Below are 23,438 nucleotides of genomic sequence, written 5' to 3' on the forward strand. Positions count from 1 at the left end.
CCATGACCCCACTTTCACAAATACTAAACAAAACAGGCCCCGGATACCAAACATCTAAAACATCAAGTAAATTCAACCATCTGCTGTACATGGATGATCTGAAGTTGTATGGAAAGTCCCAGTCAGAAATCGAATCACTGCTAAACAGTGTCCATATATTCAGGAGCGATATAGCAATGGAGTTTGGACTAGACAAGTGTGCCGCATTAATAATGAACAGAGGGAAAATAACAAAAACAGAAGGAATAGAACTGCCCAGTGGAAGCAACATCAAGAACCTGGAAGAGAAAGAACATTACAAATACTTGGGCATTCTCCAGGCTAATAACATTGCATACACTGAAGTTAAAAGAAAAATTGGAAGTGAATACATCAGGAGAGTTAGAAAAATCCTAAAGTCCAAACTCAATGGCGGGAACACCATACAAGCCATAAACACCTGGACTATACCTATTATCAGATACACTGCAGGAATAATAGACTGGACCCAGGCAGAGCTAGAGATGCTAGATTGTAAGACCAGGGAAATAATGACCATCAATCATGCTCTGTACCCCCACAGTGATGTAGATAGGCTATATATCCCTCGCAGCTCAGGTGGAAGAGGAATGCTGCAAGTCCATCAAACAGTAGAGGAGGAGAAAAGACGCCTTACAGAATATATAAAGGACAGTAAAGAAGATGCACTTCAAATGGTCAATAATGACAAACTATGAAACACCAATGAAACAAAGCAGGCCTACAAAAAAGAACAAGTCAAGAACTGAGCAGAAAAGTGGAAAAATAAGCCCCTGCATGGTCAATATTTGCACAATATAAGTGGAAAATCAGACATCACCAAGACCTGGCAATGGCTTAAGGATGGCAATTTGAAGAAAGAAACAGAGGGTTTAAAACTGGCTACACAAGAACAGGCACTAAGAACAAATGCAATAAGAGCAGAAGTCGAAAAATCCACCACAAACAGCAAGTGCCGCTTTGTGAAGAAGCAGATGAAACAGTGGACCACCTAATCAGCTGTTGTAAAAAGATCACACAGACTGACTACCAACAAAGGCATGACAAGGTAGCAGGGATGATACACTGGAACATCTGCAAAAAATACAAGCTACCTGTAGCCAAAGATTGGTGGGACCATAAAATTGAAAAAGTTGTAGAAAATGAAGATGCAAAAATATTATGGGACTTCCGACTACAGACAGACAGCTGTCACACAATACACCAGATATAAATGTAGTCGAGAAGAAAGAAAAGCAAGTCAAAATAATCGACATAGCAATACCAGGGGATAGCAGAACAGAAGAAAAAGAAATAGAAAAAATCACCAAATACAAAGATCTACAAATTGAAATGGAAAGGCTGTGGCAGAAAAAGACCCAAATAATCCCAGTGGTAATTGGCAACCTATGTGCAATTCCAAAACAACTTGAAGAGCACCTCAACACTATAGGAGCCAGAGAAATCACCATCAGCCCATTACAAAAAGCAACTTTACTGGGAACAGCCTATATTCTGCGATGACATCTATAATAACAACAAGAACAATACTGATAATAAAATTCTGGCATCCCAGGTCCTTGGGAAGGACTCGATGTCTGGATAAAACGAACCAACCAATAACACCTGTCTGACTGTGTAAACCAGAAATAATAAATTATTTATTTATTTATTCACTAAATCCAACACAATATCCATCTTTATATATTATTCTCCAAGTAGTACCCATCGCTAATCCCATATGTGGCTGCTCTGGCAAGAATTTGCGAGCAAGCTGCCAGGAGGGGCAGAGGAAAGCGACGGCGGACAGGTGTGTGGGTGGAGGGGGGGGAGAAAATGGTGGTGGTGGGGACAGGGGGAGAAAACGGTGGCATGGCAGGGAGAAAATGGCAGCAAGGGAGAGAAAGTGGTGGCGGGGGGGGGCTAACAATGGGGAGAGAACTAGAGGCACAGATGCTCTGCGCCCAGGCCAGATACTTTAAATAAAAAGATGTAGCACACCCAGTCAATGCAGGTTTGAGTGCTTTCTATAACTCTTGGTGCACTTTAACCCACGTATGCCACAGCTCAGGCCCATCCTTAGGGCGGGGCGACCAGGCTGGTAGCCCGGGGCCCCATGTCTGGAGGAGTCCCACAGGGGCAGCGGGCAGCCTCACAGGCTGCCCGCACAGCCGCCTCAGTTCCTGGCAGCAGTGTGCGTGGCGGCTGCTGCGGCTGCCCGCTGCCACCATGTGTGCTTGCGTGGGGGAGGGGGGAGGCAGGCCCCAAGCCCCCTGAGTCTGATGCAGGGGGCACAGCTTCGCTCTGAAATGGGACCGTGCCTTAAAGCAGGGAGAGCAGCTCCCAGCCTTGCTGTGAACGCAACACGGACTGGCATTTGCTCTGAAATGGGGCCACGCACCCCGTTTCAGAGTGAGGCCATCCCCCCTGCTGCGTCAGACGCAGGGGGCAGGCTCCTTCGCCCCGAGCCCCACACTCCCCAAGTGACGGTGCTGCCACAGCTCATGCATTCTCCTAGTCACGTTCTCATATTAACTTCACATCTCTATGCATAACCTGAGCATAATAGCTTATCACCATGCAGAAGAGCATTGCTTGCTGGGCTCTGTAGTCTTTTTAATACCATAACTTCAAGAAAATGCTCATTCTCAATATGCAGATAAATAGTATGGAATGAGGACTATTTGTAGCACAATGCAAACTTCACAATATAACCAAGCATGCAATTGGATTTTAATTTTGAGATATGAATAGAAGGAGAAGCCACATCTGGAAGACATTTTTGTGCTTATTGCCAGTTCATACAATTGCCTCTGAACAGAGGTGCACCAAGTTAATTTTGGAGCATTGGTCTGATTCATGATTCACATATCGGCCACCTCCAGCCTCAGAGGCAAGATGCCTCTAAGTACCAGTTGCAGGGGAGTAGCAGTAGGAGAGAGGGCAAGCCCTCACCTCTTGCCTGTGGGCTCCCCAGAGGCATCTGGTGGTGAATCTCTGTGTGAGAAAGGATGCTGGACTTGATAGGCCTTGGGCCTGATCCAGTAGTGCTGTTCTGATGTTCTTATGTCCATCTCACTCAGTATTGTCTACACTGACAGGTAGCAGCTCTCCAAAGCTTCAGACCTTTCCAAACCGTTTATGATTGGCATTGTATTTATATTCTGTTGTAATTGTGCTGGCTTATCAGAATTTGGGCATGGGGGTGGTATATGCTCTACTTAAGCAGCACAGTTCCCTCTGTCTAAGGCAAAAGTAATATGTAGGTGAATTAAGCCACCCTGGCCTTGAACAATCATGACATTTACATTTCACAAGCCCTGATGCCATTGTGAGCATGAGTTCAGATGGTCTTTCAGGCCTTCTACTCCTCTTAGAGTGACAAATGTTGGGCAAAGGTTAAACAGGAATTGGGACACCATATTAACTACCTGGAGATGCCAGGGAGTGTATCTGAGACCACCTGCATGCAAAGAGGTGCCTGTATTTTGGCTCTGTTCTGAAACTGCCTTCCGAGTTTAGCATGACTTTTTAAAAATCTACACATCCATTGTAGGTGAAGACGACAGAATACAGAATTCCGCTCAATGAGGGTGTGAAGGTTAGCAATTTCTGGTTTTACTGCTATTCCCCAAAGAACTGTGGATAGTGTCCCAGGTCGCATGAGTAACTCACAGGTACCCAGAAGACATCTATTTTGTGTGCTAGCTTCACAGGTATGTAGGTATCATTGAGCAATGGGGGACCAATGTCCCTGGGCCACTGGCTTCCAGGAGCTGCTGGTCTCCAGGGATTGCCACCCACCCCACCCCACCCCACCGAGTTCTGTCTGTTCAAGTACCTGGTGTCCAAATGTTGCCAAGTCACTGCCGACCCCCAATGCCACTGTCAATGCTGCCAGGCATGGGACCCCCGCTAGCCATCTGGTCACATGCCCACCCACCACTGCTGCTGCCACTGCCATCAGTCTGCCTCCCTTCGCCAGCCGTGATTCAGTCTAATAACGTCATGACACCAGGACAGTGACATCATTAGACTGTAACATGACATGGCCTGGCAAAGAGAGGCAAGATAGACGGCCGGGCAGCATGTGAGTGGTGGACAAGAGTCATGTGAGCAGTGAGTGGCAGCAGTAGCAGCAACAGGGGCCACCCCACTCTGATCACTGTTCTGTTACTGCAGCTTCATTCATTCATTCCGCAACAAATGAATGACTGATGGTTGCTTGTAATTTAGGTGGTGCCCACTTACCTGTTCTTCAGGCCTGTATAACTTTTGCTTCCATAGGTTTCTGGATGTGTCTTTTTGGTATTCATTTCCACTTTTCATTTTCGACTCCCTCCAGAAAACAATTTGCAACCAGAGCTCAAAGAGCTGCTCTGGAGGAGGACAGACAACAATTCTCTCTTAATGGAACCTGACAGCTGTCGAACAACTAAATATGTTTGTCATGCCATTAAGGAATTTACAAGCAGGCCTGCTGAAAGGGGATTTCAACTCACAGACTTTGGGGCTCCATCTTTTTGAAGTGTCAGACTTTCCTTTAAACCAGGACTGCTCAGCTTAGGCCCCCCAGCTGATTTTGGACTACAACTCCCATAATCCCAAGCCACAGTGGCCAATAGCCAGGGGTTATGGGAGTTGTGGGCCAACATCTACGGGAGGACCAAAGTTGAGCAGCCCTGCTAAACCAATTTCTTGATGATTGCAGCTATAACTTTAAAAGTGCCCTATGCTATCTCAAGGAAGAGAAAATTAAAGCAACATGTTTCCTCTGGGAAACAGACACACAAAATAATGTTGCACTTAATAATGTAGAAAAACAATTAACAGGTGCAGTTAATTGTGCAAGGAAACAATTAAAAACATAGATTCAAGCTCTCTCCAAGTTCCTGACAGATATTAAACATGTGCATTATTTCTTAGAGAAATCCCATTCAATAAAGTCACTGGAAAATTAAACATAGAATGTACTCTTTTAATATGATCAGTGTTAAATATAATAACTGTTGTAAACAGTGTGGTATGTATATTGTTTAAATAAATAAAAGAACAAATTATATTTAATGTAATAATAATAATAAAAAGAATCCTTCACCATTAAAATTAGAATGTCATGCAAGTTTATAAAAACTACTAAGACATCATAATTACATATAGGATACACACACGGGTGAGACAGGCCAGCCCATACCAGGGATCTGTACTGGGACCGGTGCTTTTTAATTTATTCATAAATGATCTAGAAGCAGGGGTAAGTAGCGAGGTGGCCAAATTCGCAGATGATACCAAACTCTTCCAGGTAGTGAAATCCAAAACGGATTGTGAGCAGCTCCAAAAGGATCTCTCCAAACTGGGGGAGTGGGCGACAAAATGGCAAATGCAGTTCAATGTTAGCAAGTGTAAAGTGATGCACACTGGGACGAAAAACCCCAACTTCAAGTATATGCTGATGGGATCCGAGCTGACGGTGACTGACCAGGAGAGGGATCTTGGAGTTGTGGTGGACAGCTCGTTGAAAGTGTCGACTCAATGTGCGGCAGCTGTGAAAAAGACAAATTCAATGCTAGGGATCATTAGAAAGGGGATTGAAAATAAAACGGCTAATATTATAATGCCCTTATACAAAACTATGGTGCGACCACACTTGGAGTACTGCGTACAATTCTGGTCACCACATCTTAAAAAGGATATTGTTGAACTGGAAAAGGTGCAGAAGAGGGCAACCAAGATGATCAGGGGCCTAGAGCACCTTTCTTATGAGGCAAGTCTACAACACCTGGGGCTTTTTAGCTTAGAAAAAAGATGGCTGCGGGGAGACCTGATAGAGGTCTACAAAATCATGCATGGTTTGGAGAATTTGGAGAGGGAGAAATTCTTTCCCCTCTCACATAACACTAGAACCAGGGGTCACTCCATGAAATTGATTGCTGGGAAATCTAGGACCAACAAACGGAAGTACTTTTTCACACAACGCGTGATCCACTTGTGCCTCAGGACATAGTGACAGCCAACAACCTGGATGGCTTTAAGAAGGGTTTGGATAACTTCATGGAGGAGAGGTCCATCAATGTCTACTAGTTGGAGGGCTGTGGGCCACCTCCAGTCTCAAAAGGCAGGATGGCTCTGAGAACCAGTTGCAGGGGAGAAATGGCAGGAGAGAGGGCACGCCCTCAACTCCTACTTGTGGCTTCCAGCAGCATCTGGTGGGCCACTGTGCAAAACAGGCTGCTGGACTAGATGGGCCTTGGGCCTGATCCAGCAGGGCTGTTCTTATGTTCACTTATGTTGCATCTGAGCAAGGCTGATCGCTAGCTCATTGCGCTAACTCTGGAGCTTGCATTCCAGAGTAGTGTTACACTAGTGCATACATGTATCCGCTTCCTTTGTACAATCCATAGCTGTACCTTTAAAGTACAGGAGGACTTCATTAATTGCAGGTCCAGCACATGCATTCTTGTGTATCCCCATTCCGGTGATTAGCACCCAACCTTGGCATGTGTGGGAGGGAACAAGGGAGGGGGTTAAACCCATGTATCCACAGGTCAAGGTGGAAAGAAATGACCCCTGAGATCATTTCCAGCCGCCATTTTGAGCACTGGAGCAATTTTGTGGCTTGTTTGCTGATAAAACGGGGTAAAAACTGATGTTCAGCCAATTTTGGGTGTCTTTTTCACTTGTGGGCATGGTTGGGCACTTCTAGGGGGTCATATGGGGGACATGGGGGGAAATTGTGATTTTCGGGCAATTTGGGGCAGTCCGGAACCTAACCCCCCCATTCCCATAGCCCTAATACTCCAATATCTGCGGATTTGCTATTTGCGGGCCTTCCCACTCCAGGAACGGAAGCCCCATGAATAATGAGGTTCTCCTGTATGTGTTTGATGTGCTTGATCCCTTTAGCATTGTACACTTATTGGATGACATCCTAACAAAGCACTTGCTAAAAGACATGGTACTAATGCAAAGCTTTAGTTACTGCCGTGCATAACCACCACTGGACATGGAGGAACAACTGTCCCTGGGCCACCAGGGTCAGAGGGCCAGACACAGCATTCCCTCCCCACTCCCCCACGGCACCCCCTTGTCCTCCTACTGCACCCAGCCAATGAATGGAGCGCTCCCCATTTGGGAGTGAGAGGCATGGCCCCTTGCCTGCTCCTTCCCAGCCAGTGAACAAAGTGCCAGCTGGGTGCTTTCTTTCTCCCCCATGCACAGGGTGCATAGTTGGCACATGTGCAGGCAGCATTGGGGGGGAAGGGGCCACCACCAGCAGCCTGCCCCCAGGCCACCAGCAAGTCCCTACACCCCAACTCTCGATAAGTCTGGAGCTTGTGTTCCAGACTAGTGTGCTTGTACTAGTGCAACAGTTGCACAACCTGTGGCATGCCTCATCTGTTCTAAAGGGAACTTGAGTGCAAGAGCGTAAGCGCACAGTTCTGCAAATCCCCATTTTTTTAGGGCAACTATGCAGTCTTCTCACGCTTGCATTTGTTACACAAGCTCTTCATCAGTTAAGCTGTCAGCCCCTGTCCCTAAATTACTTAGCACTTAACATATTACTAAGTGTCACAGAAATTTGATCAGGGACTTCTTCAATGGCATCAGGGGGAACAATTCAATGTAGGAAAAGCTCTCCTGGAAGCAGCTGTCTCGCTTTGTTCCTGGAATCCTGCCTGTGTATATGGAGGCTTACGTTCCAAGGCAGCAATATCATTAAGGGCCAATACCTTTTGGCAGCTGCCCAGAGAAGAATCTGATTTTGAACTAGAAAATAGGTAGGTGAATCATATCAGCACTCTGTCAATCAGAGCATAATTGGGAAGAGACTCGCTGTGCACTGCATCACACTCCTAATGAGAGCAGTGAAACACAAACATACACACAGGCAAGCATCGTGCCAATGCTGCTAAACCACTGGGGCAGGCGGCGGGGGAGAAGGGCAATGGGCTAAAGAGGCTTCTAGTTGACTAAGTATTTTTAGCTCATCGGACAGGGTTTTTATTGTAAACCGTCCAGAGACATAGGTTTGGGGCAGTATAGAAATTTGTCAGATAGATAGATAGATAGATAGATAGATAGATAGATAGGTAGGTAGGAAGTACTTCTTCACTTTATTTATTTATTTATTTATTTATTTAATTTGTGTATGCACCACCTTAAGTGGTACATCAGGGAAAAGCTTGACTAACAAGCAGAAGGCTGCTGGTTCGAATTCCCACTGGTACTATATCAGGCAGCAGCGATATAGGAAGATGCTGAAAGGCATCATCTCATACTGTGTGGGAGGAGGCAATGGTAAACCCCTCCTGTATTCTACCAAAAGAAAACTACATGGCTCTGTGGGGGCCAGGAGTCAAAATCAACTTGACGGCACACTTTACCTTTACTTCTTCACACAGTGAGGTGCTTCACATGATCTCAGCATGTGGCTCAGGAGAGCTGGGGGGAACGTAGGAGCTTGCCTGCAATGGCCACCTCAGGTTCCGCTGTGCCACACACCACACATGCGGTGCGGCGGCAGAGTCCAGAGGTGGAATTGGAAGGAGGAAGTCTTCTCACATCCCAGTGTGCTCTGCTCTGTGTGGCCACTCCTTCTTTCCAGCTCACTGCCACAAATGGTGGTGGGCCTGGGGGTGGGGAGCCCAGCTACCTGGCAGCAATCGCACAGATGGTTCCTTCTACCTCGGTAAAATGCCGGGTAAAAAAGTCGGGCTCTGCAGGTCTTGAGCAGCCGGGGGCAGAGGGCTCAGACAACACAAGCTGCACTCCAGACAACACGAGCTGCCTTGGGTAATTGTCTTGATGCCTTGATCATTGCTGGTTCAAAGTGTTCATGCTTTTTTGGGTTACATTCCTAGTATATGTGGTGATTCTAGACAAGTGTAGAAAAATAAGAAAGCAGTGATAGGCATATAAATCCAGCTCTCATGGTCTGCCTCAGCCGGCTATATGACTGGAAGATGAAGGCATGGTGCAGGTTCTTAACCAGGGTTAGCAGCATGACTTCATGTTATATTTGAACCCAACCATTGCCTCTAAAGGCAAGCACAGCCTGCTTTCAGGTCTTTTTTCAGATTGTTCTGGTAAACCAGTGCTTCCAGGCACTGTAATATGTACCCACATGTGTTGTGAACTCCTGACAAGTACAATACTTTTAGCACCTTGATCTACCAGCAGATGTAGTGTGTGAGCATGATCAGAAATGACAGTTTCTACCATAAGAGCAAAGGTTTCCTTTCAGTTTGTTCCATTTTGATTTTTATCCAAGCAGGTAGATGTGCACCGAGTCTGATGCATCTTGACTACTGTAGTATTTGCACTGCTTTCTGCAGCAAAGGTGATAAGCATCTTATTTATTTATTCTTTTTCTGTGTAAACCGCCCTGAGCCATTTTTGGAAGGGTGGTATAGAAATTGAATAAATAAAATAAAATAAAATAAACTTTCAAAAAATGCTTGAAAACTTTTGCAGCCCGAACTTTTATAGGCAACAGCCCACTTCCTCAGATGAATGAAACAGATAGGGAAGGAGGCATTTCAGGGGCGTAACTATAATAGGGCAAGTGGAGACAGTTGTCCGGGGGCCCACTGCCTTGGGGGGCCCCCAGAGGCAAGTCACATGACTGACTCCCCCATCCACACACCCGCCCGGGCTTCCTTCAGTTGTATTCATCCTCCAAAATTGATGTGAGTGTTAAGACCTGAAGCTACCAGAACAGCATGTCTTTCTCTAGGACCATTAAATGACTTGCATCATCCACAATTTACAAAACCTTTTAAAAAACAATTTAGGATGATATTCTATTGTGGCACAAAGGGTGTGTGTGTGTGTGTGTGTGTGTGTGTGTGTGTGTGTGTGTGTGTGTAAAAATTTTACTATGCTTTTTGTTACCACTATTTAGCCTCATTTAAGATTTCTTTACTTCATGAGCGGGGGGGGGCATTTTAAAATCTTGTCTCTGGGCCCACTCCAACCTTGCTACACCCCTGGAGCATTTTATATGGATGGCTTTTTATATACACCCACATTCACTTGGTTAGTACCTCCAAGTTACTGTATTTACCTGGATCCAAGACTAGGTTTTTTCCAAGTTCTTTGATGTGAGAAATCAAGGGATCATCTTAAATTCAGAGTCCTCATCCTTTCGGGTAAATGTAGGTATAAGCTGTATTTAACCTCTATCTTTTAAGGGGCTCATCTTAAATTAGGGTAATCTTTTATTCAGGTAAATATGGTAACAATGTGGGAACTAATGATGAAGGAAATATAGATAACTATTCCTTGACAGCAGGGGAACCAAAAATGAATATAGTGTATAATCTGAAGCATGGCTGATCCTCAAAAGACCCAGTTTTGAGATTGAGAGTCCCTACAGTTTGGACACTCCATCTTCCCATTTTCACCACATTTGCAGCTGGCAAAGATGGGGGAGTGTTCAGCAAAGTTTGTGATGCAGGTATGAAAGCTTCACTGAAGCTTTCAACATGAGGATGAGTTAGCTCTGGCTAACTCTGGTGGAGGAGGAGGTGGAGGTTGTTGCAGTGGCAGTATCCTCTTTATTTTAGCTGAAAATGCTGCACCTTTGCCGAAAGCTGTGGCATTTCATTTCCTGGCAAATGGTTCCTGCCAGCCATCTTTTTTCCCCCCTTCCTAGAATGCATTAGAGATTGACACTACATCATGATGTTGCTTCATGATGTAGCATAATTCCCAATGCATTCAAGGAAGAAGAAGAAAACAGCTGTCTGTGGACCCATACCAGACCATCTTTCCCCCCAGAATGCATCACACTACATCACACTGTAATCATTCTTCAGGGCATTCTGGAAGGGAGAAAGGCAGCAAAAGGCTGCCTCCACCATCCCCAGGGGCATGGCATTTTCAAAAGAAAAAGGATACAGTACTACCATTCCCACCAGCAATAAAGGGAACCTTCCCCCACGCCAAAACTTCCATCAAAGTTCATGGCCTCCCCTGAAGTTTCCACTGTTCATCCTTCTCCCACATAATCCCCCCAAAGCCACAAACTTTGCCAAAGTTCATTAAACAGAATGCCTTCAGATCCGCTCTAGGGAGACCATGACATTCACAAATCTTTATATCCATGTAGTACGTTTCAAAGTTATTGCTTTTTAACAGGTTTTTTTTTAGCAAACTACAGAAGCAATTCATCTCTAAGAGAAGCCGTATTTATTATTGTCCTTCAGTCCCTGAACAAGTGATATGCTCTGGAAAGCAAAGGAACGAACAAAAGAATGGCTCTAATAATGCGACGTTTATACAATAGAATGTTCCAGTGAGAATACATTGCAGTGGCAAGATTTTGTTTTCCTTATACATAAACTGAAAAATATTAATTTTGTGCATGTTTATTGTTAAGTGCTTTCCGTGTGAAAGTGAGGTCAAAAATCAGAGATAACATAACGATCTTAGAGGTGCTAAATATTTAGTCTTTCCAGTTGTACTAATCACTTTCATTTTCTTTGCAGATTTTGGCCATCATTTCCATCATGTTCATTGTCCTCTCTACAATTGCCTTGTCACTCAACACTCTTCCTGAACTCCAAGGCACAGACGAATATGGACATTCCACAGATAACCCACAGCTAGCCCACGTGGAGGCAGTGTGCATTGCATGGTTCACAATGGAATACCTCCTACGGTTCCTATCCTCGCCCAAGAAATGGAAGTTTTTCAAAGGCCCACTGAATGCTATCGACTTGTTAGCCATCTTGCCCTACTACGTCACCATCTTCCTCACAGAATCAAACAAAAGTGTACTTCAGTTCCAGAATGTGCGGAGGGTGGTGCAGATATTCCGTATCATGAGGATACTCCGAATTCTAAAGCTAGCTAGACACTCCACAGGTTTGCAATCCCTGGGATTTACGCTGAGGAGAAGCTACAACGAACTGGGGCTGCTCATTTTATTTCTGGCCATGGGCATTATGATCTTTTCCAGCTTGGTGTTTTTTGCAGAAAAAGATGAGGAGGATACAAAATTCAAGAGCATCCCAGCATCCTTTTGGTGGGCAACTATAACCATGACAACAGTTGGCTATGGAGACATTTATCCTAAAACACTCTTAGGTAAGATCGTTGGTGGCTTATGCTGTATTGCTGGTGTCTTAGTTATTGCCCTTCCTATCCCCATAATTGTAAATAACTTTTCTGAGTTCTACAAAGAACAGAAGAGGCAGGAAAAAGCCATCAAGCGCAGAGAAGCTCTCGAAAGAGCAAAAAGAAATGGCAGCATTGTGTCCATGAATATGAAGGATGCTTTTGCTCGTAGTATAGAACTGATGGACATAGTTGTTGAAAAGAAGGAAGAGAATGCAGGCAAAAAGGATAAAGTTCAGGACAATCACTTATCCCCAACCAAGTGGAAGTGGGCCAAGAGATCTCTCTCTGAAACTAGCTCTAACAAATCTTTAGAGACAAAGGAACAAGTCTCACCAGAAAAAGCTCGGTCTTCTTCAAGTCCTCAGCATCTGAACATACAACAGCTGGAAGACATGTACAACAAAATGGCAAAAGCTCAGTCTCAGCCAAACCTCAACACTAAGGATTCGGGACAACCCAGCAAGCAAAAAGAAGAACTAGAAATGGAGGCCATACCTGGCCCGATGGTCCCACTGTTGACCACACGTGCAGATGGGATCATTGACATGAGGAGCATGTCAAGCATAGACAGTTATATAAGCTGTGCTACAGATTTTCCTGACACTGGGCGATATTCCCATAGCCCCCTAACTGCACTGCCTAGCAAAGGTGGAATGAATCCACTTCAGGAGCCATTCAGGCCAGAGGGAAGTGGGGCCAAATTCATGGAGATAAAACCAAACCTAGAAAGTAGTCGTTGCTCTACCTTTTTCATAGAAAGTCCCAAACGTTCCATAAAAGTCACTAATCCTCTAAAATTAAGATCTCTGAAGGTTAACTTCATGGAAGAGGATACCAGCTCAGTAGGATCAGCAGCATCAAATGTCCTGAGAATATATCCAGAACCCCTCAAGAACAGGGGAACTACAGGGGCAGCTACAGATAGTTCAGTACGCTCTGATCGATCTTTAATGAGTCCTGAAACCTCTCTGTACACGACTGCAAGTTCTAGGACACCCACGAAGTCACCAGAGACAAAGACAGCAATAGTTTTTAATTTCCACGATGCTGGGATACATAAATATATCGATGCTGACACAGATGATGAAGGTCAATTGCTCTATGACTCAAGTCCTCCAAAGGCCCCACCAGGAAACCCAACTCCCAAATACAGCATTTCACACAGTGGCTATTTAAGGCAAAGAGAAAACATTTACAGAACAGAGAAGAACCACTTAGAGACTGCTGCTTTACCCTCCTCCCCCAAGCTCATAGGGCAAAATTGCCTTTATTCCATGGAAAGTATCACTGGAAGAACCCATGGCAACCAAGAAACTATCAAATTAGAGAATCACATTTCACCCGAGGTTCACATATTACCAGGTGGAGGAGGACATGGTAACACACACGATCAGAATATCTGACGTGCTCCAGAACTTTTGTTGAAAGCTAAAGAGGAATGCCTTTACAGTCAACACACACAAAAAGAGCTTCTGCATGGCATGAACTTCTGACCGAAATAAGCCACCTGTTTTATAAAAGCCAAGAGGATGCCCTCAAGGAGGGTTTAGGAATAAAACCTCCTCTGGAATCCCTTCAGGATTGTTGCCCCAATCTATCCACAGTCAAATAACAATTGCACATCTTGATCATACTTTGATCTCATGTCAACTTCCTCATTGAAGTCAATGTGACCAAATAGTCTATTAACTACCCCCTTTTTGATGGACCTCTTTTATGGCAATGCCAGTACCTGATTTGCATTACCCCTTAAAGGAGGCCAAGGCAGCCAGATTCAAACACTGGAACAAGGTGGTAGATGGGATACTATGATCAGAAATGCAACACTCTTTGCTTAGGGGCAACTGTTCGAAACATCCCCATCTATGCCTTTTTCTCTGATGGATACAAGGTCTAAAGGTAACAGGGTGAGCTTGGGTAGGTTTATGGTTAAATTGAAATTTAATTTAATTGAGAAATAAACTGTTTAAATTATCTCTGTGTGCTTAATACTTTGAGATACATTGAGACCTGAAGTTTTGTTTTTAAAACATTGGCAGGGTGAGTTGCACCACTTGTATCTAAATCCAGCCCTAAAAATTATATAAAATTTGCACTTACTAAAAGTAAATGCAAATTTGCTATAGGTAGCAAATCTGAGAATGGGAATGTGATTTTTACATTGGGATTAGGAAGGTAGTTTTCAAACTTAAATCAGTGGGGTGTTTGGAGGAGTTATCCAAAAATAAAAACCTCCTGCAGACACTTTCAGGAGAAGACATTTTCATGTTCTTATGAGCGAGACAGAAGCCCTAGTCAGACATTATGCTGTACATGCATACAGGAGTCTATATGAGTTCATTTTAAAAAGTGAACCTGGTTACACTCCCTCAAATGCAGGGTGCAGATAGGGAACTCTGAATGCATGTTGAAGATAAAGATAATATGTGAATAACTGCATGTACACTGTATACAGACTGTACGTGTGTTGAACATAATGTGTGAATAAGGTTAGAGTTCTGCCAGCATTCTTGTAAGATCTCATCCTTGTGTAGAGGGGAGGGGCGTTCTCCTTAGTAGAGTACTACCCAGAACCAACAGTTGTGTAAATGAAAGGAAAGCAGAGCCACTGGAGATTCTGAAAAAAACCAAATGGCAGTATTGAGCTATGGAGCTATACTAATTGTGGGCACAGCTGCACTACAAAGGAGGCTAAAATAGAGCATGGAAAGACATTCAATAACCACTCCCTGAATCTTTACACCTAATCTGTTCACTAAGCTAGAAGACTCCTTCTACAAGGTTTTGCACTTAAATAGCATAGAATGAAAACATATGCAAGTTTTAACCAAATATGCAAAAACAGAAGTTGTTCCTGAGCATGGACCTGATCCTCTTCTCATGTAGACTGATGTAAATAAGGATTAACTCCACGGGTATTTTACAAGTGAAAAACAGGAATAAATGGGGAGAGAATCAAGGCCAATGCTCTGTTTCAGTCATTTATGTTTTTTAACAGGCCATTTTAAACAAAAGCATAAACAGTAGCACCAGCTTGGATTTGACACTAATACTGTTATAGCAAATCTAGTATTATTTAATTTTGTTGGTCTTTATGTTGATTTTGTGATTGCTTTTGAAAAAAACAGTGAAGTAGAGAAGCCGAAAGAATGTATTAAAATAATCTAGCACTTTAAAACAAGCACTATCTTGATTTGTGCCTCGTCACATCTGTGATTTGTTACCCACCTGGTAATGAACTACAAAAACTGTGATGATAACACTTAATGTTGTGTCCATTGTTACTGTAAAGTCATTGAAAGTTTTACTTCTTTTTCAGAGTAAAGTGCATTCTTCTTATACCGGGCACATCAGTGTGGACTCTCGTCCAGTATAAGAGATAGACAGTATAGGCTGAAGCTTTAGGTCATTGCATCCAAAGATGAACATTAAGATACACATTTAAAACTGAAAAGTTCATAAACTTATCTAAATGCATATGATCTAAAGCACAGAGCAGTCCTTGTTAAGAGCCGTATAGTACAGTTTTGCAATCTTTTCCTCATTTTGTCTTTAAAATAGGGGTTTGTTTGTTCCATTCCTCTAGGAAGAGATATACAAACGGTGCTTTGAAAGCAGTTACTTGTTTGAGTAGCTAATCAAGCACTTGAAAAATCTGCATTGGACGGGACCCAGATTAAGTTAGTTCTTATGGCCATTGAAATTAATGTGACTTAAATTAGTTATGACTAACTTGTTGCATTTGTTTCAATGGTGTCTAGTTGTGACTAACTTATTGGATCCTGCCCAGTGTGCACAAGAGTTTCATTGGCCATTTTTGCAGGACTAATGATTGCAGAATTGGGAACAGAGAAGTTTGACTTTCTGGCCATTACATCAGATTGCCCCCTTTAACCATGGGTGTTCTAAGTGGAATTGTACTTACTGTGACATGTAACTACTTGCATGCAACAGGGCTTGGTACATAATTCTAAAAAACACGCTGTAAGTAATACATTGCAACCCTGAAAAAGGTCACTCATTATCTGGAACTATTGCATTTTGTCAAATAGCTGCCTTTCTGGTGTCAAATAGCTGTTGGTTAGTCCTGAATGTAATTATTGTCCGTTCAAGCTGTACTGTACTTCTGTCTCTAATGCATGCAGCATACACGGACAAAAGCAATAAGCACATGTAAATCTTAGAAATTATTATGGGTCGTAATTATTGCTTTGTTAAGTCAGTCCTTTGCACAATATTGTATGTAGGTATGGCTATCTTGCACATTTGCTCAAGTATCCCATCATTCTCCAGATACCTTCTGTTCTGTGGGGATGTTTCCCAAGAGGCCCTTACTTCATGATTGGACCCACTCATATCTGTATGTATATAGAAGCTCCCTGATCAGGATGTAAGTAACATCAAGTTAAAGAAGGTTTTAGGTTGTTCAGCCTCGTTCCATGCAAGGAGTCACACAAAGTCACCAAAATAAGTACCTCTGCCTACAAGGATCACTTCACCAAAAGAGCATTTTTAAAAAAAAATTAAAGAGCAGTTTCTAAAAGTAACGGATCATTCTTTGTTCACTCCAAAGTCTATTTAACAGGAATTCCATAATTAATGTATTTAGGAGAAAATGAGTTACTTGTTGTAACAGTCAAGTAGTTAATAATGCAGCAAATGGGCTTTAAGCATATTATTTTAGGGTTTCAATCTTAGGCACACTTAACACGAAGAACCCCATTGAACTCAAAGAAGCTATTTTGGGTGCAAATATGCATAGGACTAGGCTGCAAAAACAATTATTTCAGAGGAGAAAAAAACCCTAACTGCATTGGCAAAACTCCCATGGATTTTAAGGGGGAGGTGGGAGAATTGTCTCAAAAAGAAACCAAGTGCTGTGGCCTAATCCAGCAAAGTATTGCTTTTGTGCTTTAATGCAACACTGAAGCAAATACAAGTGTTTAGGTCATCTGCGGAACAAACCTCTAAAATGTTTGTCTTACAAGGTCTGTCATGTCCATCATCAGCACAAATGTTTTTACAAAAAAGAAGAATTCAGGGAAAAATGACTTTTTGATAATTAATAATAAATAATAGTGATTTCCACGTTGCGTATTTTAAAGCTGATTCTTTCATGTAAAAATTTTTCAAAGGAATTGTATTTTTCATATCAGGAAAGCAAATGCATTTAAATATAGCCATATAGATAAATTATTTAGCACATCTCTTTTCAATGTGATATTTGGTTCATAGATGGCATTCACACGAATGATATCATTTTAACACAAACTGGGAAAATCAACTGGTGCAACTCTCCTTGTAACCAAAGGCTTTTTCTTTTCTTTTTTTGGCCTACTGTAGTCAAATGTGATACAGATCTCTTGACAGCGCCGTTGAAATGTATAATAAAATATCTATCTTTGAGTGTGAATCGCCAAAGTCCTACACATTTCTTATAGAAAGAGGAAAATTAAACCTAAGTGTATAGTGTGCTCAAAAAGCATTTCTTCTGTTTGTAACACTAATTCTGGCTCACATTTTGTGCCCAGCTAAAAATTAGGTATGGGTATGGGTATGGGTCTTCCCACTGAAATGGATGGGAGATGCATAAAGCACAGTAATGTTCTTGTCTCTCTTCCTCATTTCAGTGCACGTGGTGCCAGAGAACTTCCCAGTGGATTGTGTCCTAAGATTAATTTTAATTCAATAATGCCCGGCACTTATATTGTGTGTACAAAATATGCATAGATGGACGAGCACTGGGAAATCTACTCTGAACTAAAAAGCATTGAAAAAGAAAATGACAATGCAAAGAACCATGGGGTCCGTACTCGTCACAAAAAAGTAGTGCTATGGAAGACCATCATCCTTGCCAAAATCCATAGGTGGTTAGATTAGGCTTCTCTATAATTTGCTCGTGTTAGGTGCATGGTGAAATCTACCGTTAAGGCAGTGCTTTCCAGGAGAAGGCAAGCTGAGAGAGAATGAGCAAAATGTAATTTTATAAAGCTGTCACCAAGGGCCTGGGACGCAGATAAACAGAAGTACATGGTGCATCTCTTGCTGGGCTCCACCAATTCAGACAGTAGGGATTGAAAATCTGAATGTTCTACCACCTTAAAAGAGAAACAAGCCCACCTCACATGACACAAGGGAGGAAACCCAGAGTGTTGGGGAGAAGGTCTAGCCTACTTTTTTCCCTTTCACATACTACTTTTGTATGTGAAAATGAAATGTTATGCGAGAAAGCATTGAAACATTCAGTTGCCCCACCTGTTGTCTGAAATGGTGTAGCCCAGCAACACAAACATCAAGCAGTGGTACTTCTCATTTGTTTTAGCTCTTTATGTTAAGAGGCAGAGATAGTTGGGAGAAGAAAGATTCCAGTGGGCAATAAGAAAAGCAGAGAGAAGGTGGAGTGAGAGAATCCTCCTTTGAGGTGAAGTACTGTATTAGCTGGAGTGCTAGGGAGGAGCTCATCAGCCTCCCATAATGCATAGCATAGAATGACATTTTAGCACTTCACTGAAGATGCCAGAAATGCCTAAAGAGCTGTTTTCCTGGTCAGCAAAACTTTAATGGCAAAGAGAGGGAAATATAAACCAATCTTTTGCAGTCTGACCACCAGTCCTTTACTTTTTGATCTTCGCTTATGCATCATGCTTCAAGCAAGCCAGCAAACAGAATTTTATTTGTGAAGGGACTTCTGTTTTTGCTTGCTTTTTACATCACCCTGTTAGATCACAGGAGAGAATGAGTGCAGGCACTGTGCTTAACTAGGAGGATTTTTTTTTAAGCTCCTAGCTTCTTCTTTTTTTAAAGCAAGGAAAAGTAAGTAACTGTATTTGTAATTGTGGTAGATTTCTCAGTGCCTTTTCTTAGAAACTTCACCTAAGCACACTTCAGGAAAATGATGAGCATAGTCTGTCCTGTGAATTCCACATTTTATGAAAGGCTCAAGAATCAGTTGCAAAAGAAGGCAGGGGTGGGGGGAGAAGACCCACAGAATCCATATTTCCTTTCCGAACAGACTGTGTGGCAAAAAGCTTGAGGAATTTTTTTTCCCTGTGCACATCACACTGCAACAAATCCAATGTGACCTGTTTCCTTAGCAACCATGGCTGTCATAAACTTCAGCCTTTTCCCTTTGCAGCTAATATGGTACAATCTTTTTAAGCAAAATAGTATTCTGTAAAAACAAAATGTAATGTATTGATAATATTTGTACCTACTGTATATTTATGTCTTGACCGAAAGGTACTAATGTAAGATTACTATAACAGGGATATTTCCGGTTCACATGGAAGTCACTAAAGCCACATTCTCTCTACTGATACATTCCACACAATATTTAGTAAATTAGAATAATCTCCCAACCCCATCCCAATCCCACCACCGAAATGCCACTAATAAAATCCTTGAGTAAAGCAAAGTGACTGCTACATCGTACATGACTGGGTGTGGATTCACACAGCCTGTTCATACGGTTACCATACAGTGGGCTTATTGTGCACCATCATCCCTCCCTGCTAAGACACTGCATTTATTTCCATAGCTGCCGATGCCTGGCACACTTGTTCTTGCAATCAGTGGATGCATTTAGTGGGTGAAATCCAGCCAATTACATTTGAGGGAGAAATTTAACGGGCACAGTTTTCCTATCATGGAAGTGCAGCAAAGGGGGAAGCTGTACCTGTGGAATTCCTCCCATTTCACAAACTAACAGCTCGGGAGCTTCTTCCAGAAAATGAAGTGACCACCCTAATTTCTGTTCACCGCTTCAAGAGCCCTCCATGAAGGAGCTTCCCTCTCCAATCTCACATGTATGGCATCTGTCACCCGATTAAAGAAAACATAGTTGATTAATCATATGAGTTTGGCTTGATTAAATTTGCATAGATTTGCCTGAATTCACAAATGGATTTTTTTAAGCATTCAGAAGCATACTTCCTTTGTTTTTAAATTACACACACCTGTGTTGACGAATGTATAATTTTATAGACATTCCTCCCTGTTGGAAAGTCAAAGGGGAATGCTCTTAAGGTGATGCTTACCAGTTTTTCATATGTATTTGTATTAAAAATAGTATTTTTTTAAACTGCAGATGATTAATTGGGGAGAAATCTTTTCTCTCAATTAATTTCCCCCCCATTGTTACAGCCCTAATACATACCTATCAAAATTATCCTGAACGTTCTACTACATGAGAACGGTCCTATCCTGCTTGGACATGATAAGATCCATTCAATGTCTAAGATGGATATTTTCAGCATACTGCCTATTATATGGTTTATGAAATCTTCCCATGGAAAACATGGTTGTAGGAATCCACATTCAATGAGAGGAGAGCACAGGTTTCCATGTCACTCCCTTCCCTTAGTAAAAAAAAAAAATTCCTGTATTATCATTCCTGCTTAGAGGTAATAACCACAACAAGCAAAAGTAGTTGTGTAGGTTGCTTTATAAACAACTTGTCAGGGAGAATATGGCTTTAACCAATTTCTGTTGAAAGTACAGGTGTTCTCTGTACCTCCAGTTTTCCATTGTGTTGGCTCTGTACATAACTGATGTTGGGGGAAGTCATGTGACTTTCATGCATTCCAGAGTAGTCTATTTTTCTGTTCAAATAAAGGAAAAAAATTATATATATATAGTTGTATTTTTAGCAAATTTATAATAGAGCAATCAAGTCAAAAATCCTTCTTTTGTATTACAGAATAATATATTAGAGGCTTTATTGTCAACCATTTACACAGCAGAACTTCCAACTTCATCCCCACCTCACCCCACCCTTTTGGTGTGTGTGTACTAAAGGAACGTTGCAATAACACTCATTGAATTGTATCTGCAAAAAGTTATAGAGTCTGGCATTGTTACGTTTTTGTATTCTCCTTGTCTGTCGTATGTTTTGCAATTGCAAATGGAAGTTAAATGTAGGGCTTTCATCCTCCCAGGAAAGAAGTCTGATCTTATTGGAAGGCAGACTTCTAATCTGTTAACTTCAGCTTTTGACCTCTGTGAGGTTCTCCCAGATGTACATCAACTGTAATAAGATTAGAGAACTAGTCTGAGTGCATGGATAAAGTAAGGGACTTCATCATTGGGGCAAGATGAAAAGGCCTGTTGAGAAAGGTATTATCCACCCCATGCTCTGTGTACAAAATAAGAGGGGCCAAGAATCCAGAGATACCAGACACCCTAAAAGCATAAATTAAAAACATAGCTTCAGCAAAGATCAGGTATGTGAAACACAAGAAGCTATGCATCTGAGCCAGGTACTATACACTTGTCAAGTTCACAATACTGCACACCCTTCCATGAATCACCACCAGCCAGCTAGCCAGCCTCCAAAGCTGCTCCTTAGACAGAGATCAGTGGGAAACATGGTTGTTCACACTTGCCTGACGCACAGAAATTTAGCTTTCCCCCATCATTCATCTCCAGATCAAGAAAAGCTGCCCTGGCTAATTTACTGCAGTAATAAAAGGCACAGGAGCCATGCCGGGCAGGATGGGATGGCAGCGGGGAGGCAGAATGGATATCTCTGAAGGTGAACAGCGAAGGGGATTCAGCTCAGTGCAAACGCACATCTGGCAAATAGGCATTCAGATCTCAGGCTGGAGGGAGAGAGTTGCAAGGAAAAGCAGTTGAGGGGTGCTCCAACCATTCCCTTCCCTCTGTTGTTATATAGCAGGGGTGTGGAACCTTGGCCCTCCAGCTGTTTTTGAATTATTATGATTATTAATTAATTAATCAATTAATTAATTCAATTTCTATACCGCCCTTCCAAAAATGGCTCAGGGCGGTTTACACAGAGAAATAATAAATAAATAAGATGGCTCCCTGTCCCCAAAGGGCTCACATTCTAAAAAGAAACACAAGAGATAGACACCAGCAACAGTCACTGGAGGTCCTGTGCTGGGGGTGGATAGGGCCAGTTGCTCTCCCCCTGCTAGGTGACTCAGCCTTCCACAAGGTTGACTCAGCCTTCCATCCTTCCGAGGTCGGTAAAATGAGTACCCAGAATGTTGGGGGCAATATGCTACATCATTGTAAACCGCTTAGAGAGCTCCGGCTATAAAGCGGTATATAAATGTAAGTGCTATTGCTATTGCTATTGCTATTGCTAAATAAAGAGAATCACCACGGTAAAAGGTGCCTCTTTGCCCAGTTAGCAGGGGACAACAATAATTGTGGCTGGGGATGGTGGGAGTTGTAGTTCAAAAACAGCTGGAAGGCCAAGGTTCCCCACCCCTGTTATACAGGCATCTTGAATATTTCCAGCTTTTCAAGCATGATCTTCCACTGAACAAATATATTGTCCTGTCCTGCAAATAAGAACCCACAAGGTCTAATAGGCAGCAAGGCAAGCTGGGGTTGCAGAGCCAGTGTGGTCATTTCTAGATCATTCGTGGTTGGAGTGTTGGACTAGGATCAGGGAGAGCAAAGTTCAAATCCCCATTCAGGCACGAAACTTAACTGGGTAACTCTGGGTCACTCATCTCTTGGCCTAACCTCAGCTAGCAAACGACAAGGTTGTTGTGAGGATAAACATAACCATGTGCGGCGTTCTGGGCTCCTTGGAGGAAGATTGGGATATAAACCAGTGGCGGCTGGTGAGGGCAGCACAGCGGGGGCTGTGAGAAGTCCCTTTCAAAGTCCTTACTGGTGATCTGTACTGGGATCAGTGCCCTTTAACTGGTTCATAAATGATCTAGGAGTTGGGGTAAGCAGTGAGGTGGCCTAATTTGCAGATAACACCAACCTATTTAGGGTACTGAAGTCCAAAACAGATTGTGAGGAGCTCCAAAATGTCAAGATCTCTCCAAACGAGGGGAGTGGGCGACAAAATGGCAAATGCAGTTCAGTGTAAGCAAGTGTAAAGTGATCCATGCAGGGGCAAAAAACCCCACATATACACTGATGGGATCTGAGCTGCCCATGACTGACCAGGAGAGAGATCTTGGGGTCATGATGCATAGCCCCAAGTGTTGACTCAGTGTGCGGCTGTAAAAAGGGCAAATTCCATGCTAGGGATCATTTGGAAGGGGATTGAAAATAAAAATGCCTACAGCACTCACCTGACTTCTGTGCATGCGTGAAAGCCATTTGCATGGTCAGCAACCCCATGCTGACCATGCAAATTGCCACTGCGCATGTGCAGAGGCCAAGTGAATGCCGTGGGTGGGGCAGCCGCCACACGGGATGCTGAGCGGCACACCACTGCTCCCCACAGCTTGCAGGTGCTGGCATTCTCACCAGGAAGGGTTTCCAGAGGTACCTCTTTCTCCACCCCTGTGCCGCCCTCACTGGCTGCACTGATATAAACATAA

General features: G+C 42.9%; 1 protein-coding gene across 2 annotated transcripts in view; it reads left to right on the plus strand.

Annotated features, from left to right (window-relative positions):
• Nucleotides 1–23,438, plus strand: part of KCNB1 (potassium voltage-gated channel subfamily B member 1) — a 393,304-nt gene that overhangs the window by 279,524 nt on the left and 90,342 nt on the right. Inside the window, exon 3 of one of the 2 annotated variants that reach the window (XM_053243525.1) lies at nt 11,490–20,754. The exons of the other annotated variant lie outside the window; for it this stretch is intronic. Within the exon in view, the coding sequence (XP_053099500.1) occupies nt 11,490–13,526 (2,037 nt within the window). The 3' untranslated portion in view covers nt 13,527–20,754. Of the gene's footprint in view, nt 1–11,489; nt 20,755–23,438 lie in introns of those variants that run through there. 2 annotated transcript variants of the gene reach the window in all.

The sequence above is a fragment of the Hemicordylus capensis genome, chromosome 4 (genome assembly GCF_027244095.1).
Source record: "Hemicordylus capensis ecotype Gifberg chromosome 4, rHemCap1.1.pri, whole genome shotgun sequence".
Classification (NCBI taxonomy): Eukaryota; Metazoa; Chordata; class Lepidosauria; order Squamata; family Cordylidae; genus Hemicordylus; species Hemicordylus capensis.